At 51.4% G+C, this 16,028-nt stretch overlaps 1 protein-coding gene across 1 annotated transcript in view; it reads left to right on the forward strand.

Annotated features, from left to right (window-relative positions):
* RIMS4 (regulating synaptic membrane exocytosis 4) overlaps positions 1–16,028 on the forward strand; it is a 62,730-nt gene that overhangs the window by 39,594 nt on the left and 7,108 nt on the right. The window contains exons 2-4 of the mRNA XM_047853949.1: positions 1,101–1,239; positions 15,275–15,387; positions 15,665–15,766. Of these exons, the coding sequence (XP_047709905.1) occupies positions 1,101–1,239; positions 15,275–15,387; positions 15,665–15,766 (354 nt within the window). The remainder of the gene's footprint in view (positions 1–1,100; positions 1,240–15,274; positions 15,388–15,664; positions 15,767–16,028) is intronic.

Consider the following 16,028-nt stretch of genomic DNA (forward strand, 5'->3'; position numbering starts at 1 on the left):
GAAAGAAAGCCAAAGCAGGATGATAGGACAGAGAGGGGCAGGGGTTGTGAGGGGCCAGGAAATAGTCAAGGAAGGTCTTGGATAAGGTGATTGATTGCAGAGTGGAAGCAAAGGAGTGAGCTACTGGCAGAGGAGGAGATGTTTGAGGGGAGGGAGTAGCAAGGGCAGAGGGCCATTTGTCATAATAAGCCTGTTCTCCCATTTTACAGTTGAGGAAATTGATGCACAGGGCGGATGAGTGATTTGCCCAGACTCTCACAGCCAGTGAGAAAGAGATCCAGGTTTGAAGCTGGACAGTCTGGTTTCAGAGCCAGTGGTCTAAATCAGTGTCCTCAATCAGGGGTGACTTGCCCCACGCCCAGGGGACATTTGGCAGTGTCTGGAGACATTTTTGGTTGCCACAACTGGACTGGAGGGTGCTACTAGCATCTAGTAGGTAGAGGCCAGGGATACTGATAGACCTTCTATAATGTACAGGAAGCCCCTGACAACACCACTGTATGCCATCTAAATTGCCAGTTGTACTGATGTGCAAAACCTGGTCCAAATCCATGCAAAGCACTCAACAGAGTATGGCATGTAGTAGGTGCTCAATAAATAGGAGCTGAAGGGGCACCTGGGTGGTCAAGTGTCCTACTCTTGGTTATGGCTCAGGTCATGATCTCATGGTTCATGAAATTGAGCCGTGTGTCAGGCTCCATGCTAACAACTCGGAGCCTCCTTGGGATTCTCTCTCTACCCTCTTTCTCTCTGCCCTTCCCCTTGCAAAATAAATAAACTCTAAAAAAACAGTAGCTGAAGAGGAAGAGGAGAAATGATTTGTAGAAAGTTGCAGGGGAGAGATGGATTCAAGGAAGAAAAAGTACCTGTAAATGAATGCGTTAGTTAATGGGACTCATGTGACACTGCTTGTTGGGTGGGTATGAAGGGCATGGCTGCCCCAGGAAGGGGGGTACAGGTGGGGCAGGTGGTAGGAATTTGATGGTCTGGGGGTGGGGGCCGACACCAGCCACTGTAACACTAACCAGATGACTTGTCTCTCTGTCCCCTTCCCATCCTGTGTCTCTTTCCCCATCTCTCTTGGCCTCTCTGCCCAGAAGGGGACAGCCGGAGGCTGAAGGGGGCCATCCAGAGGAGCACGGAGACCGGCCTGGCAGTGGAGATGCCCAGCCGGACACTGCGCCAGGCCAGCCACGAGTCTATCGAGGACAGCATGAATAGCTACGGCTCCGAGGGCAAGTGAGTGTGGGGCCAGCCTGCTGCCAGCCCTCCTGGCTCTCGAGAGCCCTGTGGCGTGGGGCGGGCAGGGCTGAGTGACCCTGTCCAGGAGCCCTGGGTCAGCCTCAGGCTGGTCGGGGCATTGTCTCAGCACTCCTGGTAGTCCAGAAGGGGGGTGATAAACAAGGAGCCCCAGTGGTGGAGCAGCGTGGAGCAGATTCTGGGGCCCAACTGCCCACTGGCTGCGTGATCCTGGGCAAGTCCCCTCTCTGCACCTCAGTTTCCTCATCTGTAAAATGGGGTGCTCGTACCAGCCTCAGAGGGGTGTTGTGAGGATTCAGTGGGTTAATATTTACAGAGAGCACAGGACGGTGTCGGCACACGAGTGCCACATGTGAGTGCTGGGAAATAAGGGGGTGGAGAGGGGTCTTATTATGAGTGTTACTGTGTCATCTTCACTTTCTTAGTTTCTTAAATTACAAGTGGTTTTTAAAAATACATATTACTGCTTGTTAAGGAGTTTCACAAACATCGAGTCATAGAACATTGGGTATGACTCCCTCCTTGCCAGCACCTCTCTCCCCTGATGCATCAGAATCACTGGGCACTTGCTCCCCATACGGGTTGCAGGGGCCTGTGCCTGGAATCAGGGTCTCTGGGAGTGGAGCTCAGGAACTCCATTTTCTAAAGGCTCCCTGGGGGAGGACTAATCTTTCCCCAGGATGTTCTCCTGTCTGCAGCAATTATGGACCTCTTTGAGAATTTTGGGAAAGTTGTTGGCATGCACATGCCCCCTAACACACACACACACACACACACACACACACACACACACACAGACCTACATCCTCTTTTCATACCTGTAAGGGGTTCCCAGATTCCCCTAAAGCCCATCTGTGGATCCCTAGCAATGAAACTTTGCTCCAGAGTGATGATCAGTGTACCCAGAGAGGTTCAGGAACCTGTTCTGGGTCACACAGCACATTAACAGGTGTGGAACTCAGGAGTCTTGACTCCCAGTGGGGACTCATTCCATGGCAACATATTGCTTTCTTGTCTTAGCCATCCTCAGCTGGGGAAGGGTAAAGTTGTGCCAACCAGTACAGCGGACACTAGGCACGTGGCTATTTAAATGTAAATTAATTAAAATTGAATAAAGTGAAATAATCTCTTTTTCCATCACACTGGCCATATTTCAGGTGCACAGCAACACGTGTCCAGAGGCAACCGTTTGGGACCGTGCAGATATAGAGCCTCTCTGTCCTCAGAGACCATTCCACTGGACAGCACGGGCTAAGTGGCTTGTCCGAGGGCAGGGCAGGGGCTTGGCCACCACCTCCTGCTCTCCTCTCATTTCTGACGCTGCCTCCCAGCTGGGGGTTCCTGCTGGCTGGAGGCCTTCCCACCCCCAGCCCCTCCTAAACTGGGCATCTCCGGCCTCTGTGAATGGCCTTGCCTTGGCAGATGCTGCCGTTCCACCCACCTCCTAGGGAGGCTTTCCGGAGGGCGAGGAGAGGAGGAGGACAGGCGGAAGGGAGGGGAAGAGGAGGAGGAGGAAGGGAACAAATGTTTTCTTTAACCTGAGAAACTTGGCAAGGCAGCCAAACTTGGAGGAAGATATTCTAGGCATCTGGGTAGTAGTGGGTCTCTGCTGAGTTTCAGGGGGTCAGGTTTGGGTCCTAGTCCCTGGCTCTGCCACTGACCCCCAGGTGGCCTTGAGCACATCTCTCAGCCTCTTACGCTTCAAGTCAAGACTCTGGAGTCAAACTGTCCTGGTTTGTGCTTCATTTCTCCTTCTTTTTAAAAAAAAAAATTTATTTTTGGGAGAGCACAAGCGGGGGAGGGGCAGAGAGAGCGGGACAGAGGATCTGAAGCAGCCTCTGGGCTGACAGGCTGACGGGTCGCGAGCCTGATGTGGGGCTTGAACTTACGAACCACAAGATGGTGGCCTGAGCTGAAGTCGGACGCTCAGCCGACTGAGCCACCCGGGTGCCTCTCTCATTTCTGCTTCTTCATAGGTGTGTGACTTTGGTGAAGTTACTTTACTTCTTTGAGCCCAGTTTCTTCATCTATGGAAAGGGGACAATGATAGTATAGACCACTAAAAGAGTTGTGGTATGGATTAAATGAATTAACACATGTGCAAACGCTTAGAACAGCGACTGGTACGTAGCATGCACTGTTAGTCTATTATTATTGTCTATGATTATTGTTGTTGGTTGTTGATTCAGCCCCTGTTAATTGGGTATTTTGCTCCTTGTGGCCAGTTGCGTCCTAACGGATACAGGGAGCCACCCCCGATGCAATCATCTGTAAGTACTTAGCACAGAGCAAGTATGGGGTTGATGTTGGCTGTGATGGTTTTGATTATCAAAAAGTCTGGGGTGGATATCGTGAACCCAGCTGAGGAAGGACTAGGTGGGTTGGAGGATGCAGGTTCCAGCAGAGGGGAGACTCTTGCCCTCCAGAGAGGGTCTGAGTCTTGATGGAACCCGGCCAGGTTCTACCGCTCCACCTGACACCTGGGCCAGGAAGGGACCTAGAAAGAACAGGTGGGGGCATGGAGCTGTGGTCGGCCTCCTCCTTGTTCTGGAGGTATTTTGGGCGCTGGTGGGACCCAGATGCCAGGCTCTGAAATAGGAGGGGGTGTGACTGTCCTCCCCTTGGGCTCCTGCCAGCCCAGCTGAGGCTTACGAGGAGCCAGTGTGCTTGAGCTGCCCCCGCGAGCCTGCGGCCCCTGGCACTGCTGGGTCCGTCTGCCCGTGCGCTGGATCACTGGGCGTGTGTATTTCTGCAAGTGGCCGCAGGGGGTTTTATTTTGGCAGTGATGATCGAGTACCTACAGTGTGCTAGGGCCGGGCACCTGGGACACCCTGGCCTGCACTGACCAAGCAGTTATCAGTGAAGTGAGAGCTGCAAAAGATGGGCATAGAGAACTTGGAAAGCACTGCCTCCTAGCCAGGTCTCTGGGCTGGGGAAGGGGTGCATGTGGGTGAGGCCATTCTGTCAGCGAAGATCCTTGGGCTCCAGGTTGCACGATATTAGCTGACAGTGACGTCAGCACTCGCTGTGCAAAGTGTGGCCCACAGTCCAGCTGCATCAGGGTCCCCTGGGAGTATGTTAGAAATGCAGCTTCTCAGGCTCCACCCCAGACCCACTGAATCAGAATCTGAATTTTTACAAGATCTCCAGCTGGGTCGTGTGTACATGAAGCTTGAGAAGCCCTGGCTTAGTGGTAATAATGTTCTAGAGCTAACCCTTATGGAGCACTTGTTCTGGGCAGGCACCGGGCGAAGTGCTTTTACGTATAACAGCTCATTTAATCCTCACGACAACCTGATGATACTGAGACTGTTCATGTCCCCCATTTTACGGATGAGGAAAAGGAAGCCAAAAGGGTTAATTAACTTGCTCAAGGTCACTCAGCCAGTAAGTGGTTTTAAATGCCAGCCTTCAAATCTAAGCTTTGGAGTCTGCCCTTTACCTTTACACTTGACTCTTTCCCTTACTTAATGGTTGCATCTATCAAGATTTCTGGAGGTGGACGCTTCTAGGGTGGTTTGGTGGCTCAATGAATCCCTTCATCTTTTCCCTGCCTGGGTCTCAGGGTGTCGGACCAATCCTGGTGTATCTCCTGGGGAAGGGCTTTCCTTCCCTGGGCCCCGTTCTGCCTCAATGAAAATTGGAGTTCTCTGTGTCAAGGATGGAAGGGAACAGCTGTGGGTTTGGCAGAGTCAAGCTTCCCACCTTCCCCTCCAGCAGGCCCATCTCTCCCAGATAAAGAGCAGGGGCTCAAGCCCCCTGAGAAAGGGCCATGAGAATAGTGCCTCCCCAGACACCCCTGAATCCTGAGATACTCCCCGGTGACTGTCTGCTTTAGTTTGGGTTCCCCAGAACCAGGCCTGAAAAATGGATTTGAGTCCAAGTAATTCAGTTGGGAGATGGTTCCAGAAAACCATGGCAGAGGAGCACGTGAGAGAAGCAAAGCAGGCATGCAGGAGCATGTGCTTTCAGAAGCGAGCTGGGGTGCCTGGGCGGCTCAGTCGGTTAAGCACCAGACTCCAACTCAGGTCATGATCTCACGGTTCGTGGGTTCGAGCCCTACATCAGGCTCCGGGCTGACAGCTCAGAGCCTGGAGCCTGCTTCAGATTCTGTGTCTCCCTCTCTCTCTGTTTCTCCCCTGCTCACGCTCTGTCTCTCGCTCTCAAAAATAAATAAACATTTAAAAAAATTAATTAAGAAGCGAGCTGCCACCACAGGCAACCAGAGCTTGATCCTGAAGGGGACTCTGGCAGTCAGGGGGACCGTGCACCCCAAAGCTAACCCCGGGAGGAGCGGGTGAGGGGAGCTAAATATTCATTCTTGACTCAGGTCACTTACTGTTTGGTGGCTGCTTTCAGTTAACTCTCCTGCCCTCCCTGCAGCAGAGTGAGCTTTTAGGGCCAGAGGAACACAGGTCCTGACTGTTAGAGGTTGGTGAGCACTGATGTGGCAAGGGTTGGAAGATGTGGGGGTCCGGGTAAACAGAGCCTGCTGTCTGAGCCCACAGCACTACCGCCTCCTGGCTGCCCAGACCAGAAGCCTGGGGTTCTCCCAGGCAGCTTCGCCGCTTGTGTTCCATACCCAACCCATCACTGGGCTCTTCCATTTTATTCCTAACTATCTTTGACTCATCCATTTCTCTCCCTCCCACCCCCCTGGCGAGGCCACTCATCACTCCTGTGGGGATGTATGCAAGACTCCTTTTTGGTCTAAACTCCATAGTCTGTCACTCAGCACTTCCGCTGATCTCTGCCAGCCTCTTCCCGGCCTCACTGTGCCCCCTGCTCCAGAGCCCTGAACCTCTGTCTCCTCTCCAGGTCTCTGCTTCCTCTACCTGCACTGCCTTTCCTACCTCTATTCCCCCTCCACCCTCTGACTCATTCCTCCTCCAGATCGCAGCTAAGAACTGGCGCATACGCTTCATCTCCGGTGCCAGCTTTGGTTAATTGATAGTGGCTCCCTGGAATGCTGTGTGGAGAACGATTCCGGAGCCCGTTCTAGCCTCGGCAGGAATGCTGAGGTCGATTAGCAATGTCTGCCCCGGATGTGGGCAGGGGAGGCGGAACATCGAGGTCTGCCATGCCTCTGGCTGTCTCAGCGGCTTCCACAGCCTGATCTCCCCCACCACAGCACCCTCCACTCTGTCATAATTGTCACACGTGTGTCTGTCTATCTGAGTTCAGTGCCTGCCCAGCATTGCCCTGCAGGTGATATTTAGCGCATTTTGGTAGATAGCGGATAGGTACTGCGGGCAGAAGCACACCCACATTTCACTCCTTCCTGCACCTCCCCAGCCTCCATCACTCAGAATCGGGGGCCCGGCATCCTCTCCGGGGCCCGGAAGCTCTCAAAGCTGGCTCCCAGAGCCCCTCCTGCTCCTTCCCTGTGTCCCGCATTGTTCTAAGGCGTCTGGGTCATCAACATCCAGCTCCCTGGGTGTCTGGATCACTGTGCCCAGAGCCCTGGAAAGCAGACTGTGAGCTGATGGCATGGCCACTGCACCTGGGTTCAGGGTCACATTTTGCCAAGGCTGTTTCCCTAGTCACCAAAGGCCCAGGAGACCTGGTGGGTGGTTGGAACCCCCTTTCTCTTCCCCACTTCTGCTATTTAACAGAGTCATTGTGCCTGAAGGACAAACCAGCACTGGATATGGCTGTGGGCTAGGAGACAGGGGGACATGTTTTGTTCTGCTTTATAAGCACTAGTATTTATGGAACATTTGACTGTGCCAGATTTGGTTATGGGTTTATGTCATTCGGTACTTACAACAGCACTGAGGGGTATCGTATGGTTTTTTCCTGCTTCACCAAAAAGGAAACCCAGGCTTTCTGAGAGGTGAAGAATGTGTCTCTACAGCTAGTGGATTTGGGGGGGGGGGTGGTTCAGGATTCAAATGCAGGCCTGCTTGACCCCAGGGCTTGCAGTGCAAGCCCCTGTGCTCTGCTCTGGTCAAGGTGAAGGTTTCCTCAGGGCACACGGAGGTAGCACAGCAGAGTAGTTAAGAAGATGCACTCTGCAGTCAGACTGCCACTTCCTAGCAGAGTGATCTTGGTTGGGTTATGTAACATTTCTGTGCCTTGGTTTCCCTTTCGGTTATCTATTTGATACGTGAATCAAATCCCTGGCTTCATGCCTGTGAGCTGCACTCATGTGCTTGGGGGCAGGTTTGGAAATGTCTTGAATACTTGAGAAGCCAGAGTGGGGATTGCGGATTCTGTGTGTCCTTGCATACAGTCAATTCTGCTACAACGCTTGTTTTGAAAACATGAATTTGTTCCAACACAGTTGAAGTATTAGGGAATAATTTGAGTGCAGTACAGATTTCGCCTTTGCTCAGGTGCGTTTCATCCATGGGACACACTAGGGGAACGCAGAAAACTGCCCCTACACGGGAATACATAAGACACACGGCCAGCAGCTCCCTGCTTCCCACAGCTCCTGGCTGGTGTTCTGTCCACACCCGGCGTCCCACTTCAGAAAGCCCTGCTCCGCCAGGCACGGTAATTCACCGGCTGCCATCCCTCTGACACTCGTTTCCACAAGCAGACTTTAGGTTATCTCCTAGGTACAGCGCTGTATTTGTTTTGGCATTTATGCATTTCTTAACCTTTTAATGTGTATAAAGACTGTGCTACCACTTTCACCATGTTCCTGTCTTTTTTTTTTTCTTTTTGTGGATGTGATACTGATGTAGTATTTGGGTGTTGTGCCCTTAATTAACCCTGTTTTCCCCATAAGCTGATTTTTTATTGAAGCATTTTGCACTGCAGAGTGATTTTCAGGAATGTATATTCTGTGTTACAGCAGAACTGGCTGTAGTGTAGGCTCACCAGTCTGTGGGAGGGTAGATGGATGGGTGGAAACAGGGGGGCAGACAGTGAATGGAAGAGAACCCATAAACTACTAAGACCTTTCTTTCAGAAGCACATAACCCATAATCACCAGGAGGGCTGTGCAGCCTTTTAATTTCGGATGCAACTGAGACAGGTGATCCATCTGGAAAAGAGAAGAGTCACTCCCCAAATAACCCAATTACTTCTTGAACTGTCAAGAGCACAGAAAATCCAGGGTCCAAACTGAGCTCCAAGGTTAATAATAAAAGACAAATGGGTTTCAGCTCCCCAAACAAAACTAATGAGAGTTGAAATGCAGGCAATCTTATTTCACCATTAACACAAAAATAAAAGCCCAGTGGAACACGGATTGTAATCCTGTTTTAGGCCTGTGCCTGCACCCGAGTGGCTCACATGTGTCCTCAGGAGAAACCAGCTACTGCAGCCCTCCCCCATCCCCCACTACCCCCTAGTTGGCCTGGGCTTGGTCTCAGGCATCCAGATGCTACACTTCCAGACAGGCGGGGACTCAGAAGTGCCATGAAAATGCCATGAAGAGGGAGAAGAGGCTCTCCCAGGCCAGGCAGCAGGGACCAGATTTTATTCACTCAGCACATACTGTGTTGTCAGGTCCTATACTGAGCACCTCGCTTGTGTTACCTCACTGACTCTCCCCAGCAACTCAGTAAGGCGATTATAGTTGATCTGCATTTCATAGATGAGGAAATAGCAGCTCGGAGAAGTTACAAAACTCACCCCAGGTTGCACAGCACTGGAATCCAAGGTCTGTATTATGCCAAAGTCCAGTCTTAACCACCATACTTTCCAAGTTTTAGACCAGCTGAAAGGTTTGGCAGTGAACATTTACTGAGTTCCTACTGCATACAGGCATGGTCTAAGTAGTAGCATGTGTATGGTATTTAACTCAGCAGGCTCTTTCCCACCCCCTTGAGAGTGGCTCCTATGAGCAGAGATTTTTGAAGCATTTAGAATGGGTACAGCACAGGCACCTGCCAAAGGAATGGCTGCACACTATCCAAGAGGTAGATAGGTGTGGTCCTGAGTGCAGATGAGAAGATTCAAGCACAGAGACACCAGCCGCTTGCCAGAGATCACACAGCAGGCAGGTGACCAGTGAGTAGAACCAGCTCTGACTTTGTGTCCCCTGCCTTTTATCCTCTTCCAGGGAAGAACCCGAGGTGGAGTGGGGTCCCTGATACAGTTGGTCCTCAGGCCAGCAGGGACCCGTCACCACTTGCCTTTTCCGTCCTCCAGCCCCATGGAGGATGTGATAACCCATTCAGGGTTTCTGGGGCGTCTGCCTGGTTCCTTGGCAGCTGGCGAGGCACCCTGGGATGGGAAATCAGGCAGCCGCCCAGATATTATAAACAATTACTGCTAATTACCAGGCCTGCCAGTTCCCCATTGTCTGTTCACAATCCCATCAGGAACTGAGGAGCAGACGATGATGATGTTGGAGGGAACTTTCAATTTCAGGCTGCAGAAGCCTCGCTCTGCCTGGGAGGCTGGGCCCTACGGTGACTTGGAACCCAAGAGGCACCGCTGTTTCTTGGGCTTTTGGAGCCCAGACCCTCCTTACAGAATGGAGCCTGGACCCCACAGATGGCCAGGAGCATGGGTTGGAAAAGAGGGCTGTGGAGGAAGTCCCATGTCCTCAGTTGTGAGGAAGTCTGGGTCTTAGCTTTGGTGCTGTTAATTAAGGATCTTTGCAGGAATAATAGGTACACATTTCTATCCCTAGATATTTAAGTTTCTCCCATACTTTCTCCATGAGGCTGTTGCATAATTGCTGAGATAATAGATTCAGAAGCCGGACTGCTTGGATTCAGTACTCCTCTGCCTCTGTTTTGGTTTGGCCCTCTCTTGGGTACAGCAGGAACATATGCTTCTCTCCGGCATGGAGGGACACACACAGCCTCAGACACAGGTTCACTTGACAAGACACCAGGCAGCCATTTCTGCAAAGCGTCATGTTCGTTTCTCAGCTCCACCCAGTAGGAAGAATAGGCACAAGGCCCCTCTGCTTTCAGATTCTCCAGGCCTGTGTGGGGTTTTTTGTCATCGCTCAGCACCACCAGCCCAGCCCAGGGACCCAGATCTTACCCGCGGACCCTCTTGTCCTCCCTGACTCCCTCTGCTCTCTCAGGCTGGGGAGTTGTTTGTTTGTTTATTGGGGGTGGTGGTGCAGGACCGCGTGGTTTGTGCGCATCCTTCTGTTTCTTCTTGGATTTGAAACTCAACAGCCAAGAATATGCTTATTGTCTGCCTTCTACTGGGTCATCACTTGTCTGAGGCTCCTGCCTGAATGGAAGAAGGTGGAGGGATGGTAGGAAATCACGAAAAGGAAAAACACTCAGGCTACAATGTCAAATTATTATCCTGCCATCAACCCTGCCAATAGCTTAAGTAAAAACAGAAGGTACTGTCATGCCACTCAGGTGTCTCACATGGTCGAGGGCAGAGCTTGGGCAGCCTGGATTGGGGGGCTAGTTTGGGGCTCCTGGTGAGGGCTACGCACGGGACTCAGTTCTCAGGACTTTCAGTCTCTGGGCTTCTCTGTCTTGTTTCCCAGAGGGAGTTTTTGTTTGACTGAGCTTGGGTCAGATGTCTAAGCCATGGATCCATCAGCTTTGGCCAGGGGTCAAGGTCACTGTATTTGTTTAAGCAGTGCCAGTTGCCATAACCAGACTCTTTAATCAATGACTTCATGCAAACATTCGTTTCTTGTTCATGCAAATTTCAATGCTGGTGTTTCTGGTCGTTGGGCCCAGGCTCCCTTTTTCTTAGGGCTTCTGATGTGGGGGGGAGGGGAGAGAGAGAAAATCATGTGGTTTGTTTTTTTTTTCCAATTGTGGTTAAAATACACATGATGCCAATTTACCATCATAACAGTTGGGGGTTTTTCTGAAGTATAATTGACACAATGTTACATTAGTTCAGGTGTGCAACATGGTGATACATCGGTACCATCTGTCCCCATACAGCAGCGCTGTTACGGTATCACTGACTGAAGGCCCTATGCTGTGCCTTTCATCCCGGTGACTTACTCACTCCACAGCTGGAAGCCTGGGGCTCCCCCTCCCCTTCATCCCTCACCGAAACAGATTTCAAGTGTGTGGGTCAGTGGCGTTAAGTACAGTCACACTGCTGTGCACCCATCACTTCCATCCACCCCCAGAACTCTACATCTTGTTAAAGTGAACTCTGACCCATAAAACATTAACTCTTCATTCTCCCCTCCCCCCCAGCCCCTGGCGACCATCGTTCTGTCTCTGAATTTGCCCTAATACCTCTTGTATTGGAATCACATAGTGCTTATCCTTTTGTGACTGGCTGATTTCATTCAGTGTAACATCTTCAAGGTTCAGCCCTGTTGTAGAATGTGTCACAGCTTCTTTCCTTGTTCGGGCGGAATAATATTCCATTGTATGTACAGACCGTTCCTCCATCGATGGACACCTTCGGAGTGTTGCAAACGATGCTTCTATGAACATGGGTGTACAAATGTGTCTCAGAAGCCCTGCTTTCACTTTTTTTGGCACATGCCCAGAAGTGGAATTGTTGGATCATATGGTAATTCTATTTTTAATTTTTTTGAGGAACTGCCATCCTGTTTTACATAGCGGCTGTACCATTTTACATTCCCACCAACAGTGCAACGGGTTCCAATTTCTCCACATCCTTGCCAACACTTGTTATTTTGTTTTCTTAATTTTATTTTGTTTTTGATAGTAGCCATTTTAATGGGTGTGAGATGGTGTCCTGTGAGCCCTGACAGTTTCTTGTTTTTGTTTTTGTTTTATTTTTGTCGTGCAGGAGTCTGACTTATGCTTTGATTGCTAAGGCATTCATTTTAAAGAGGCAAACAAATTGCCAGCCACACAAAGAGCCAGGCCAGCTCCCCCTCCCCCGAAACTGAGGTTCTTTTGTTTTAGAGATTTGGGTTGATTTATAGATCTTGGTTGATTTCAGTAACTATTTGGGCTACTTGTCTGTTCTCTTCCCATTCTTTAAATGCCCACTCTTGTGTTTTAAATTCACCAATAAAGAGCATGCCCTGAGACCCTAGGCCCCCACCCTTGAACTCAATAAAGGCAGAACCCCTGGTCTGTGCACTGTCTCGTGCCCCTCTTCCCATGATCTTGCTGTGTAGACCCCATGTGTGCTGTGTGGTTTTCCAGGTCTTGTATAAGCCTTTATTTTTTCAGTTTCCTGGTGGTTGATGGCTGAAGGGCATCGTGCAATCATAATAAGAACCACAAGGGTTGGTCCAGTCGTTACATTGGTTTGGAGAGGGGAGACGTCTGTGGGAAGCTCACGGCTCCTGGTGAGTGCCCCAGGCATTTCTAGCCTTTGGCATTACTACCGATAGGCTTAGACTGGCACAGGACAGATGGCATGTGGGAGGTTTTTATAGGTTAGGCCTGGAAGTGGCCTGTATCCCTTCAGCTCATATTGGCCACACTTGGTTACAAGGCTGAGCAATAGATTGAGCTGTCTGTCCGGGAGGAAGAGATGAGAACAACATTCACCGCACTCAGAAATGCATACTGGGGCACATGGGGGGCTCAGTTGATTGAGCGTCAAACTCTGATTTTGGCTCAGGTCACGATCCTAGGGTTGTGGGATTGAGCCCAATGTCGGGCCCTGTGCTGGACGTGGAGCCTGCTTGGGATTCTTTCTTTCTCTCTCCTTCTGCCCCTCTCCCCTGCATTCTCTCTCTCTCTCTCTCTCTCTCTCTCTCTCTGTGTGTGTGTGTGTCAAATAAAAAGAAAATATTTAAAAGAATGTTAGAAAAAAAGAAAGAAAGAGAAAAAAGGGGCGCCTGGGTGGCTCAGTTGGTTGAGCGTCTGACTTTGGCTCAGGTCATGATCTCACGGTTTGTGAGTTCGAGCCCTGCGTCGGGCTCTGTGCTGATGGCTTGGAGCCTGGAACCTGCTTCGGATTCTGTGTCTCCCTCTCTCTCTGTCCCTAACCCCACTGGCATTCTGTCTCTGTCTCTCTCAAAAATAAATAAAAAATTTAAAAAAATGTTTTAAAGAAAGAAAGAAACAAACACATACCAGGCTTCTAGGAGTCCACTCCATGTACTGGGGCCAGTCCTGGACAAGGGGAGGTTATCGTGTGCTGTGGCAGTGAGCTAAGTGTGTGTCTTCTGCCCACAGATGTAGGTTCAAATCCTGCCTCTCCCAGCCTCTCACTGTGTGACTCGGGCAGGTGGCTTTCCTGCGCTGAACCTCAGTGTCCTTGATGTTAGCTAAATAAAATCATACCTGCTTCACTAGAATCTTCATGAGTCACACCAGAATATATGGCCCGTGAGGACAAGACTTGAATAAGCCCTGGAGCCTGGAAGGGTGCTGGCACATAGTAATAAGCCCTTGGTACTGAGGTACCCAACCCAAAGTGGGTGGGCAGGGGACTGGGTGTGTCTTGTGATACTGTCTTCTTTAGGACATTTCTTCAGGAGCAATGCATTTCCCCAGCAAGACGGTGGGGTCTCAGTGTACAGGGTCTGGTTCCTCAGGAAAGACAGACTAGTGGGCTGAGTGGTTCAGAAGCAGGAAGGGGCACCCGTGCAGGGTGGATCTCAAAACCCCACCTTCCTTGGAAGCTCTTCCTGCTCCTTCAAGGCTGAGAGCCCAGCAGGTTTCCCAAGGTGGGAGCTTTGGAGAGTCTGCTCTCTGTGCAGCGAACCAAGCATGCAGTACCTTCCATGCCCCAAGGTGCTTTCCTCCTCCTGCTCAGAGACCGCCCTGGCCGCTGCTGTGAAACCTGGCACACAGTGGGCACTTGTTAAAAATTCACTATTATCCTCGGGACCTGCCCAGGTAGGAAGTCACCGGGGATTGGCATCAGAAGTGTTGTACTCAAGTGCTGACTGCCCTGTGAGCTCCGTGGCTCTAGGCCGAGCAGGACCTGGGCTTCCTCACCTGAATAATGGTGGTAAAATGAAGAACCAACATCCTGGGGTCGGAGCGAGGGTCACATGGGGAAATGGGTTGCCCGTGCTTTGCTCCTGAAGGTGACAGGGTACGTCAGGCATGGTACTCAGTGCTTCATCTCACACCTAGGAAATGGGAACACTATTATTCCCACTTCGGAGATGAGAGAGGAAAAACTAGCTAAAATTGGCATAAGCAAAAAGGTAATAATTTGTAATAATAATAGTCGTTATTGACTTATGTAACCACGGAAGAGGTGAAGTATCCTGCTTTAGGCAGAACTTGGTCCAGGAGCTTATGCGAGGCCACCTGTATGATGGCTTCCTTCACGGACCCCAGATGGCGGCAAGATAGCTGCCAATGGCTCCAGTCTTCTGTCTCAGGCTCAAGCCTGGTGGGAAAAAAGAGCTTCTCACTCCCCACAGTCGAAAGCCTCCTAACCAGATTGTTGTGGGCTGAATTGGGCCACGTGCAGGTCTCTGAGCCAGTAAACAGCCAAGGGAAGGAATGTGCTGATTGGCCAGGCGGAGCTCACGCCCAGACTCTTGAACCTGCTCTGCTCCACTCCAGGGGAATTGGTGCCTTGGGGAGGGGCTTTTCAAAGGAGATTTGCGGTCTCATTCCCAACAGACAGGGCGCAGTGAACTTGGAGCAGCAGCAACCAAGGCAGACCTCCGAGGCCGAGCCCCTGGTCCCGTGTGTCTCGAGTTGTCAGGTGTAAACGAGTCTACTGGGGCTCTCATTAAAAGGCAGACGGATTCAGCAGGTCGGAGTAGAGTGCGGTGCACGTTTATTCCTCATTAGCTCCTGGGCCATGCTGCTGGTCTCTGGACCAGTGTTGTGGCACTAAACCATGGGAGCCGGGCACTGACCAGCATCACCTCCCATGTTTCTTACGACCACCCCGGGGGGCAGATATGGTCACACCTGTTTCATGGAGGTGGAACCTGAGGGTTGGTGAGGAGAGGTGGGGGTATGGTACAGGACACAAATGCTAAGCCCTAGAATTTTGGAGTCGAAGTAGAGATTTGAGGGCCATGAAGATAGAAAGAAGTAAGGAGAGACAGGACAGAGGTCTGCCTGAGGCCGGGTGATGGATGTGGACGGAATCCCCGTGGAATGAGGGAGGTTCTGGAGGTGACTGCCTGAGTCATCAGAGTCCTCAGTCAGCTCCTGGGAACATTAGTTTTTGTCTCATTTTTTTCTTCTTGCAGCCTTAACTATGGGGGAGTTTGCCTGGCGTCAGACGCGCAGTTCAGTGACTTCCTCGGCAGCATGGGGCCAGCACAGTTCGTGGGTCGCCAGACCCTGGCCACCACGCCGATGGGTGAGTGCCCCAAGACCTATTCCTGATGGGGGGCACCATAAGCCCTCGTTCTCCCCCTTGTCCCCATCCCCCTTGGCTCCATCCACCGAGCACCCAGCCTAGAGCCTAGTCTGCACCCACAGGCTCAGCAGAGCCTCATGTTGGAGTGGTTTCTGGTCTTGTTTTGGGTGGGAGCAGGGGAAGGGGGGGGCTTCATCCCTAAGTAGAGACGAGAGGCTGAGCCCCTGGGCGAGCTTCTAAGCCACTTCCCAGTCCCGTGCTTTGGGGCCCCTTGCAGGGGACGTGGAGATCGGCTTGCAGGAGCGGAATGGCCAGCTGGAAGTGGACATCATCCAGGCTCGGGGACTGACGGCCAAGCCAGGCTCCAAGACACTGCCAGGTGTGGGGCTGCCCTTCCTTCTACAAGGCAGGGGTGGAGGTCGGCGGGGAGGCCCTGAGGGGTTTCCGGGTCTAGAAGAGAGAAAATTGGGCCCAACTACAGGGGACTCCCTTGTCCCAACTCCAGTGACTCACATGGGAGTAGTGGTTTTGAGTTTGTTCTGAGAACCACTGGAGATTGTCAGTTGACCTTACTGGTCTTCCCCACTGGTTTGAGCTTCTGGAGGACAAGGACCATCTTTCCTGTTTATGGCTATACCCCC

The sequence above is a fragment of the Prionailurus viverrinus genome, chromosome A3, assembly GCF_022837055.1.
Source record: "Prionailurus viverrinus isolate Anna chromosome A3, UM_Priviv_1.0, whole genome shotgun sequence".
Taxonomy (NCBI): domain Eukaryota; kingdom Metazoa; phylum Chordata; class Mammalia; order Carnivora; family Felidae; genus Prionailurus; species Prionailurus viverrinus.